This window comes from Solanum stenotomum, chromosome 3 (genome assembly GCF_019186545.1).
Source record: "Solanum stenotomum isolate F172 chromosome 3, ASM1918654v1, whole genome shotgun sequence".
NCBI classification, from domain to species: Eukaryota; Viridiplantae; Streptophyta; class Magnoliopsida; order Solanales; family Solanaceae; genus Solanum; species Solanum stenotomum.
In genome coordinates this window covers 58,130,162-58,141,201 of record NC_064284.1, presented here as the reverse complement: position 1 = coordinate 58,141,201, position 11,040 = coordinate 58,130,162, and the positions used below count along the sequence as shown (strand labels likewise).

General features: G+C 34.9%; 1 protein-coding gene across 2 annotated transcripts; it reads left to right on the top strand.

Annotated features, from left to right (window-relative positions):
• The first annotated feature begins 634 nt into the window (after positions 1–634).
• Positions 635–9,948, top strand: LOC125859981 (histone-lysine N-methyltransferase CLF). Of its 2 annotated transcripts, none has more exons than XM_049539839.1 (17): positions 635–875; positions 2,295–2,396; positions 2,515–2,840; positions 3,905–4,066; positions 4,686–4,770; positions 4,927–5,070; positions 5,219–5,266; positions 5,359–5,430; positions 5,603–6,321; positions 7,521–7,677; positions 7,794–8,014; positions 8,211–8,342; positions 8,562–8,652; positions 8,812–8,859; positions 8,938–9,066; positions 9,325–9,402; positions 9,482–9,948. In XM_049539839.1, the coding sequence occupies exons 1-17, from the start codon at positions 813–815 to the stop codon at positions 9,671–9,673; spliced, it is 2,769 nt and encodes a 922-aa protein (XP_049395796.1). In that variant the 5' UTR covers positions 635–812; the 3' UTR covers positions 9,674–9,948. The 2 variants fall into 2 exon arrangements, with proteins under 2 accessions (XP_049395796.1, XP_049395797.1); XM_049539840.1 differs by having other exon boundaries at positions 651–875; positions 5,702–6,321.
• Positions 9,949–11,040: the final 1,092 nt, after the last annotated feature.

Here is an 11,040-nt window from a genome sequence, read left to right as displayed (position 1 = left end):
CACTGATTACTTTGTATAGATCTTATAAATAGTGGTATTGTGAATTATCGATAATTTAGTTTGATCGAGATCAAATTCTAGTTCTAACTAAAATAACCCAACCATGTATCATGGTGACAACTCACATTATCTTTTACTTATTTTTTATTTTTCGTTAGGGTTGTCTTGCTCAATTTCTTGTATTCAGATTTTCATAAGCGCTCCTTAATAGTTAAACAAAATTTTAGACTATAATTTTTTTCATTTTATTTCTAAAATATTATTTTATGATGCTTTTGAATTTCATAATATATCCTTCCTTTTAAAGAAAAAACATTTTGTTTAAGAGAGGATAGTAACTCGTTACGTATCAAATTCAAAAAGATTGATTCATTGCACTTATTTGTTCTCTTTTACTTATATTAGTCTAATAAACTAAAAGTAATTTTCACATTTTATTTGTTCACTACTTTAGCAAAGACCAAAGAAACATAAGGTATGAAAATTCTACATTTGAAAAAATTCAAAATAGAGCAGTTGGTAGTAAGTAATAGTGACAAAAGAGAACTAAAACTGTCATAAATAGGAAAACAATAGAATTAAGAGCCAAACATATTTCTTTATATTTAGCAAAATCTTCACTTTAAAATAATTTAATAAATGCTCCAACCGAAAAGTCTGAACAGGAAAAGAAGAAAAGAAAAAGAAGAAAAAGATATACCCAATACTTTCTCTGTCGGCCCCTCTCCCTCCCAAACCTAGGGTTTTAACCCGCACCGTCAAAATCCGATCCCTACCGGAGCTCCGTTGCTGGATCGATCTTGACACCGGCAATGTCGCCAGCGTCCGATAACTCCCTGTCGGATTCTCAAACACAACGTTTAAATGATCTTTCGGTAAGTCCAGTACATTCTGTAGTTTAATGGTTTCTTCAAATACATTTGATTATTTTCTAATGTTACACTGAATTTACGAAAGATCTATCAATTTATTTTGTATGATTATTGATTTTTGTAACTTTTATGGTGAATTAACACCTACATTGTATTTCTATAGCTCCTTTAGCTCCAGGTTTAGTCAACTCGTATTGATGGAACATAGCTGGAATGTTTTTATAAGTATAGATGGGAAGATTTAATTTTTACGTGTTCTTTGTTAATTTTCTCAAAGGAAAAATGGTGAACTTTTGCCAGCTAGGCTTATGAAATGAAAAAAAAATGTATTGCCAGCTATGTTTTTGATCAAGTTGAGGGGTGAATTTGTTTCATATGTTGTAAAAAGTTTGGTGTTTTAATGGAGACACTGCTGTATTATGGAAGTTCATGGCTAATTCAGAGTTTTGGTTGTGCAGTATAATTGTGAATCTTGCAGGATTCTTGTACCCTCAATGGACTTTTTTTGTTCATAGAGATAATATGAGCTTCTTTCCATAATTTAATAAATTCAATGTACATCTACCTTGTTTTTGAGAAATTAAATGTCAAAGACATTAGAAATCAGTTCCAAGTAGGTAATATGAACCGTGGCGGATCAATGATTTTTACTGAGAGGGTTCGAAAAATGAATGTGCAGTGCTTGAGAATTGAACTTGGAACCTCAAGGTGAATTTCGAATTCCTAAAACGCTAAGCCAACCTCTACTCTTGTGTTCAGGGGATTCAATCTATATATATATATATATATATTTTTTTTTTTTTTAAAATTACCTTATATAGATAGTGTAATTTTTTGCCGATTGGGTTAGGGTGAACACCCTTGGCCCCCTCTAGATGTACCCATTTATTGACTGTCACACGTGGGAGGCTCTCACTTCAAATTTTGAGGAAGGGAAAACATTTATCTAATCTACATTTGAGTATTTGTTAATTGTTAATTCTTTTTTTAATGACCGTGGTGTCCGGGCTAGCTTTCGCGTACCTCGACTAATTCCACGGGATACCTGCCATCTCCCATCAGCAACAGGTACCAACAACAGGTACCAAGTAACTCTGTCCACCAAGACTTAACATATGAAAAGAATCACTTAGTTTTTTTTTGTCTCTGTTGGATATTGGACCCGAGGCCTCATGGTTCTCAATCACTTCATTGACTACTAGGCCACATCCTTGGGTGTGTTAATTGTCAATTCTCTTGCTACCAATAATTCCATTTTCCATTTTTGTGAATATAAAATTGAAAAGGCCCGTGTCCAAATTAAGTGGAATAGCTATTGAGGAATCACCGCTCGTATGCAAATGAGGCATTGTTGTTGTTGTTGTTATTGTAAAATTGGAAGATTATTATTATAAGTATTTTGGGCTGTTATTTTCTTGACAGATTGTTTCTCCTGAAGAAGCAACTGTAGAACCTGATGAAGTACTATCAGTTATTGAATCTTTGAAGAGAAGAATTGCTTCTGAACGTGCTGATTATATTAAGGTGCTCTTTCTGTATTTCAGTTTGTTCTGCATTCTGCCCAACAATTAACCTGAATTTTGATTAAAGGTAACTTTACTATATTTGACAACTAATGAGACCTGTGTTCTTCTCCTCTCAGAAAAGGGTAGAAGGAAATACACAAAAGTTGGAGAACTTGACAAAGGATCTTTATAATTTGGCAACAGAGAGAAAATGTCTTGAAATTTTTGATGCTGACGGAAGAATTGATCTACTATCGAAAAGACAAAAGGATGCACTTGATATGCAAAATGGCATTGATACCAGTAATGCAGATGATGATAGTAATAGCTCTGAAGATGATGGATACGCCACTTCTGCAATTCTTTTAGGATCAAGTATTGCAGTCAAGAATGCCGTACGGCCCATTAAACTTCCAGAAGTAAAACGCATCCCTCCATATACTTCATGGATATTTTTGGATAGGTATGTTATGTCTTCACAAAGTTCACATCTGCTGTTGAAGTTTAATAATTGCATCCTTAACAGCTTGTGGTTTCATGCACCCCCGCTATATAAGTAAAGGTTCCTCTAAAACTGTACATGTATTGAGAATAGCTATTAATCATTATTTCTCGTCTTTGATTAGCTTGTTAGCTGTTAATCTCATACCAAGAATAGGAAATTTATATCCAATGTCTGTATTCTGTAGTGACAGCAATACAGACCCCATATCCTCTTAATTTATAGTCTATAGCAGCTTTGATCTTAATCTCTTGTATGATCTTTAGCTAATACTATAATATTGTATACTTCAGGACTTCTTTATGATTAATTTTCCGATAGGCGTATTGATCAACTTCGATGCAGTAGTAGATTTAGTTGATTCTTGTGTTAGATTTGTTTCCTCCCTCTTCACAAAGAACTTTTCTTTTCTTACAAATAAAAGAATCATTAATGAACACCATGTTTGGTGTCCAAAATTATGTACAAGCTTTGCAATTCTGCTTGAGTGATACGCTATCTTCCACCAAGTTTTATCAGCTATCCATACAACATGCTATTTTCTCTTTATTACCAAAAACGCTAGTGAAATAAAAAGGATCTTTTAATGCTTCCTACATCATTATCACAGTTAAGAAGAAATCTCCTATTCAATTTCTTCCATATACACCAGAAGGGACAAAGTGGTGTCGACTTCCATGTTGCCTTCCGCACATCAACTTTGTTAATATATCCTGTTTCACATAGTAGTTTGTACAGTCCCTCTTTTCTTGGAAGTTGCCTCCCAGAAGTCAGAATGGAAAAAATTGATTCTTTTCTTTATGTGGATTATTGTAATGGTTTTAGGCTTTAGGGCTGTCATGAATGTCTATATATTTCATTTTCTTATTTTTTTAGATGTTGTCCAGAGCCAGGAAATTGACCCTAAATGTTAAATTTCCAGTAACATCACATTTTGATTGGTGTAGTGTCGAAGTGTTAATTATAGCTATTTGCAGTTGTATTCTTGTAATTTTAATTTTCTGGTCCTACTATGAGTTTTGCAGAAATCAGAGAATGACAGAGGATCAATCTGTGGTTGGTCGTAGAAGAATTTATTATGACCAGAATGGTGGGGAAACTTTAATTTGTAGTGATAGTGATGAGGAAGTACTTGAAGAAGAAGAAGAAAAGAAGGTGTTTGCAGAGTCCGAAGATTATATGCTGCGGTTGGTATAATTAAGCTACCTGAATTCGATTTTTCCCTTTAGTAGTTGTCTTCTGGTAAAAAGAGAAGCTTTTTCAGGGAAAACTTATTTTATTTTTTTTAGTTTCAAGAAAAACAGTGGGTGTCATGTTTTTCTCTGAAGGAGTAATCATTCTTTAGCTAGTCCATTGGGGTGGACCATAAGGGGGTTAGTACTAGAGAATTGGATCAATATTCCCCCCCAATGTTGTTCAATATCCCCATTGGAAAGATGCATCTGTTACGTATGCTATGGTTATTTTTTTGGGCTTCTTTCATACTTGTCCCTTCAGCCAAACTTAATTAGTGGCGCTAGCCCAAATATACAGAATGTATATACTAATTCTGTATATTATATGTATATTTATACTTAAATATACAAAACCTATACATTTGCTGGCTATTTTGTAAACTAGATCATCCAAAGGCATTGGACTGTAATTATCTCTACTTTTTTTTCTTTTTCCGATGTGTTGCTCTGTTCTTTAGGATATACTTAATCGTAAGCTAAATCTTGTTTTTGAGTACCTCTGAATGTAAAGCTGTTTTTATGTCACAAATGCAATGGTCAAGATAATGTATCTTTGTCTGCTTATTCACAGAATGACTATCAAAGAAGTTGGCTTGTCCGATATTGTGTTGGATTTGCTAGGACAGTGCTTGTCTAGAAAACCTAGTGAAGTGAAGGTACACACGTGGTTTTGATATTTGTTTACTTTACTATTAGTGCCCATTATTATCTAATAGAAAACTGGTCATAGTGCGAACTCTGGTCCAGCTGTTTCCCATTTTTTGGTTTTTGCTGACTTTACAGAGATAAAACACCATCAAACATTTATACAGGCAAGATATGAAGGTCTTGTTAAGGAAGATGATGCAGGCACTTCAAAGAAAGAGTTCACGGAAAGTTCTTTAGATTTATATCTTGCCAAAGATCTTGATGCTGCTCTGGATTCTTTTGATAATCTATTTTGTCGTCGATGTCTTGTGAGTATATCTTTGGTTATTTCTCTTTACTTTTTGTCTACCAGACCACCACATTATATGTTAGATCAAATCTTCTATCTCGCTGGTGTTTTGTTTACTACCACTAACTACTTGTAATATGTTCTCCTCATTTTGCCCACACTGGCAGGTCTTTGATTGTAGATTACATGGATGTTCACAGGATCTTATATTTCCTGTACGTTATTGGTCTTCCGACAGATGTTTCATTACCTTGGAACTGTGTGTACTCGAAATGGGATGCTTATGATGTCTTTTTACATTAATTAGGCGGAAAAACAATTACCATGGTACTGCTCCAATGCAGATATGGAGCCCTGTGGACCAAATTGCTTCAGCCTGGTATCTGTCTTCTCTTCTATTGTACAATGTCTGTAGATTGAGGATCAATTCAGCGTCCTGCTTTTTTTCTTATGTAAAAAATACTAGCATTTCAAATTAGGTATCTGTTCTGGTTTTTGTACCACTTTTTGGACCAAATACCTCCAAATCTTATTTTTTTTTATTTACCTAGGCCAAAAAGTTCGAAAGTAATGCTACAGTGATCTCTCCTCAGTGTGCTAGTCATGGAGAAAAATCCATTCTGCCATCTGATGTTGCTAATAATACTCAGATGCCAGGTAGGAAGCATGTATCAAGAAGATCGAAGTGTTCAAAAGGTGAAGGTGCTCCAAATGCAAAAAACATCTCTGAGAGCAGTGATTCAGATATTAGACCCGTAAATGATATCACTTCTAATGAGCGCTCTTCATCTCCATCAAAAAGCAAATCTGACAATAAAGATGGCATCAACAAAAGGAACAGCAAGCGAATAGCTGAACATGTTCTAGTTGCCATTAAGAAAAGACAGAAGAAAATGGCAGTTTTAGAATCTGACTCTGTTGCAAGTGAAAGTCTAGGTTTCAAAGATTTGAATCTTCACTCTATTTCACGGAAGGAAAACGAAGATGCGAGTCCATCTTCACAAAAAGCACAATGTCATAGTGCTAAAAGGTCTAGGAGGAAAAACTCTCCGGTTTTGGACAGTAAAAATTCTTTGCAAGGCAAGGCTTTTGGTTGCAAATTGATGGAAGTTTCCAGTGCAAAACCTGTGACAAATTGTGATGACACATTGGGGAAAAATGAATATGTGGGTGAGAATAACTGCAAACAAGAAATAGATGGTACTAAATCTTGGAGACCCATTGAAAAGGCTCTCTTTGAAAAGGGTCTAGAAATGTTCGGTAGAAGCAGGTCGGTAAACTCCAAAACTTTGATTTGCTATATCTCTGCTCTTGCTTATTTGGCTTCTGTATATGTGGTGCATTTCATATAAGTTTTTGGTGTTTGGTATTATAAGATGTGAAGTTATTCACTGGCTCATCTCTTGCCTTCTGACTAAAAATGAAATTGATGCACTGCATTTTAGTTACATGCCTTGTGCTTTACACAAGTTGGTCTGGATAACACCATTGTCCAATACAGAAAAAAAGACATGCTGGCTTGGATTGCTTTTTTGATGCTGTGGATTCCAATCCCACAATGAAAATGCAGTTTACTGTTATGGATTGGTTTGATCCTGATGGTAGTCAGTAGGAAGACTATCTGCATTACCCATCATACGTGTACCTGTCCAACTTGGCCTGTTATGGTTGCCACCGATAAAAGTGTGCACCAAGATTTTTGACTGCTAAAAGTATAAAGCAAGCTTCTTGTCACTAAATTGCAATCCTTTTTTTTTTTTTGATATGTCGCTAACTTGCCATCCTTAAATGAGAGAGAATGTATATTTTTGTAATGAAAATATATAAAGTATAAACATTGAATAAATAGATAATACGAAAAATAGCATCGAATCACAAGATGAAGGGGTGAGTATGAGAAGGAAATGAAATATAAATAATATAAAATAAAAAATATTTTTAGAATAATAAAAATAAAAAAGAATTCAAAATAATAGAACTAAAATTAAATTGAAACAAAAAAAATAAAAATAGAAACAAAAAGAAGAAATTAAAAAGTAATCAACTGGTAATTACACTACCAGCAATTCACCCTGAAAATTGGAGAGTTGTAATTACCACCTGCTAATTACATCCAGTTACCTGCTGACCAAGTATCATGGCCCAACCAAGCATGATAGACAATGTAATTACACCCAATTACACCGAATTCGATTATTAGGATGACTTTCCAAACAGGCCTTTAGGAAATCAGGATTGGTCCAGACTTATTAAGATGAACTGAGACAGCCTAAAAGCTTTGTAATAATAAAAATTCAGTTGAGTTGTTCAAACCACTGACCGAGAAAACCTATTGAGGAACTCTTTTGTGTTTCATCGGTCATGAATACTAAACTTTTTCCTTTGAATGATAAATTTGAGTGCCTTTGTCATTTGTATTATCACACCTTTGATTGTTAACCTTACTTATGAACTTTATTTGTTATACAGCTGTTTGATCGCTCGAAACCTCATGAATGGTTTGAAGACATGCTGGGAGGTTTTCCAGTACATGAACAATTCCGGAAATAAGCTATTCTCAGGCACAGGTGATGGGATGGATGGCATTCTTGATGGTGGTTCCAATGGTGATGGTCAGGAAATCATGGTCAGTGTTTGCTTTTATTATTTATATTTTGCTTTATGTTCTCTTGGTAAGGGAAGTTGAATCATAGCCCACTTAGTTAAATCCTGTTGTGTTAAAAGTTTCATGATATATTTTAGGGTAATGAACCTCGAAGAAGATCCAGATTTTTGCGTAGAAGAGGCAAAGTTCGCCGATTAAAATACACGTGGAAATCCACTGGATACCATGCAATTAGGAAACGGATTTCTGAGAGGAAGGACCAACCCTGTCGGCAGTTTAATCCATGTGGCTGTCAAGGCCCTTGTGGAAAGGAGTGTTCCTGCATTGTAAATGGGACCTGCTGTGAAAAATACTGTGGGTAAGCCATCATTTTTTTCTTGAAATTATATGAGTTTTTCTCATTTAACATTTGCTTTTTACATATAAAAAAAAGAGATTGCTATGAGATGCCATGAGGCAAGACTCAGTTTCTTTTGCCATACACGTTGTAATCACTGATTTAATGCTTTGATTAGCTAGTGATCCTTGAATGCTTTGCTATTCTTGTTTCGTAGATGCCCAAAGGGTTGCAAGAACAGGTTTCGTGGTTGTCATTGTGCCAAAAGTCAGTGTAGGAGCCGTCAATGCCCTTGCTTTGCTGCTGGCAGGGAATGTGATCCTGATGTTTGTCGAAATTGTTGGATCAGGTGCGCTCCATTAGTCATGCTGTTATTTTCTGTTGCTTTCTAGTTCCCGGAAGTTGTTAACTTCTTAGTACTTGCTAATCATCTTGTCCTTCTAGTGGAAAGTTGTCGTGGCTTTACCCCTCAAATCTCACCTTTACCAAAGTGAACGAACTTAATTTTAGCACTCGATCTTTTTTTTTTCCTCAAACAATTCATGTGCCTGTTATTTGGATTTCCCAGTTGTGGTGATGGTACGCTTGGGGTTCCTCTGCAAAGAGGTGATAGTCATGAATGCAGGAATATGAAACTACTTCTCAAACAGCAACAAAAGGTACTTATATTTCTTATTTCTTCTTGAAATTGGTGAAGGTTTACCACGTAGACAAGTAATATGTTTGTCTTACTTTCCTTTTTAGTCTGTTTAAAAAGAATGCCTCTTTCCTAATTTGGCAACTCTAGGCTGATGATGATGCATTATGTTCGTCTACAGGTACTTCTTGGAAGATCTGATGTTTCTGGCTGGGGGGCTTTCTTGAAGGTAAGATCTGACAATTGATGGGGATACATATAAGCAGAAACATGTTTCTTTGGGCCTAACTTTAAGCATTAATTTCAGAATACTGTTGGAAAACATGAATACCTTGGGGAGTACACAGGTGAATTAATTTCACACCGTGAAGCTGACAAGCGTGGCAAGATTTATGATCGTGAAAATTCTTCATTTCTCTTCAATCTTAATGATCAGGTATGAGATATGAATACCTCTATACTCTGCTATTTGTATTTAGTCCCAAATACTCTCATCTACTATGTCATATGAATCACTTGTCTTTTTTCCTACTGCAAAGACTTGTGATTGTGAAAAATCTACATTTCTCTTCAGTCTTAATTATCAGGCATGAGACATGACACCCTCTATACTCTGCTCTTTGTATTTAGTCCTTCAAATTAACGGTCTCATCCACTGTGTCATATGAATCACATATCTTTTTGTCCGCTGCAGTTTGTGCTTGATGCACACCGGAAGGGTGACAAACTAAAATTTGCGAACCATTCTCCTGTTCCAAATTGCTATGCTAAGGTAGTTAAATTTACATAAAAAAATTCCAGGTCATGTTAGAATTCCCGTTTATTTATTGCTGATATAACTCTTTTGATAGGTCATGATGGTGGCTGGAGATCACAGAGTTGGTATCTTTGCCAATGAAAGAATTTGCGCTGGAGAAGAACTCTTTTACGATTATCGTTATGAGCCAGACAGTGCACCTGCCTGGGCAAGGAAGCCCGAGGCATCTGGTACTAGGAAAGAGGATGCTGCTCCTTCAAGTGGTCGTGCTAGGAAGCATACATAATTGAGTGCCCATTTAACTGATTTTTTGATCCGTTAGTTCTCATTCTTTTGCGCAACTCATCATTGATGACCACCAGATAGAGCTTCTAATCATTCCATTCCTGGAGAGGCCATTGCAATCTCCATGTTAACTGATTATAGACTTTCTTTGTTTTGGACTATGCCATTATCATCTTCGAGTATATTCAAGCGGGAAAATGATTATAGGCTGAGTAGCTTCATCAAACATTGTTTTTCATGTAACAGAGAATGCACATTGATCAATTATTTTCCCAAAATCATCTTGGAATATCGTATCTTGGGGGAATTAGGATGTCTATCATCCATGAAATTTATTGATCGTCTTGTGCTGTTATAGTAATTTTTGTTCTATTGCATAAGACCTGGATGAGAGCATATACCAGTACAAGGGAAACTGGTGAAATTCAATACTGGTTTACTTTTACATCCTCATGCCTCAATGGCCCCTAAAGGTGAAGATCTCTTTTCGATTAGCAAGTTTAGGTACTAGGTTCTAAGGGTATGTTTGGTAGGAAGGAAAATGGTTTTTGTTTTTTGGAAATAAGTGATTTTCGTACACCATTTTAGTGTTTTGTTAGTAAGAAGAATAAATTATACAATCTTAATTTCTTCATCTTTCGCTTCAGTCTTAATTATCAGGCAAGAGACATGACAATTGTTCTTAGATGAATTAATAGAGATTTATTTTATTCCAAATAAGCTAGTGCTACAAGTCTTAGTACAAACATAAGAAATAAAAATTTTTTCTTATTTATTTATATACATGCACCGACACGTGTATAAAAAAAATTAAATTAAAAAATATTTATACACGTGTCGGTGTGTATGTATCACCACACTACTTGAAATTGGGTTTTGGCACCATGTTCCATTTTTCAGTGCGGAATTCATCTTATTGGTAGGTGAGGGGTTCATGACATTTTTGGTAGTGTAGTAGGTGTAGAATTCATGACTTTTTTGATAGGTGGTAGTGTGATAGGTGGTAGTGTGGTAGGTGAGTTATTTATTTTTAAAATTTTATTATAATATTCTTTTGTTAAGTGTCTTAATCTTGATATCTCTTTAATATTATTTATGATATATTCTAGGTATAACATATCTTGGGTTCTTTGGTACATATATAAATTTTCCTCCATTAATTGTTCTAATAGTTTTATGTCTTCCATAGATTTTATCCAATATTGTAAATATTCGTTGTTCATTTTAATCTGAATTTATTTCTAAATCATACCATTCTATTCTTTCGAAGTCTAAATCATGTAGGTCTATTTCATACCATTCTTGATATAATATATCTTCTGATTCGTAATCATTAAATATTTTTTCCCATATTATTCTTCTTAATTC

Coding starts and splice junctions, on each gene's coding strand:
- LOC125859981 (XM_049539839.1), top strand. CDS start 813: ATGTCGCCAGCGTCCGATAACTCCCTGTCGGATTCTCAAACACAACGT. Junction 4,771..4,926: donor GAAAACCTAGTGAAGTGAAG/GTACACACGTGG, acceptor ACATTTATACAG/GCAAGATATGAAGGTCTTGT. Junction 5,267..5,358: donor CACAGGATCTTATATTTCCT/GTACGTTATTGG, acceptor TACATTAATTAG/GCGGAAAAACAATTACCATG.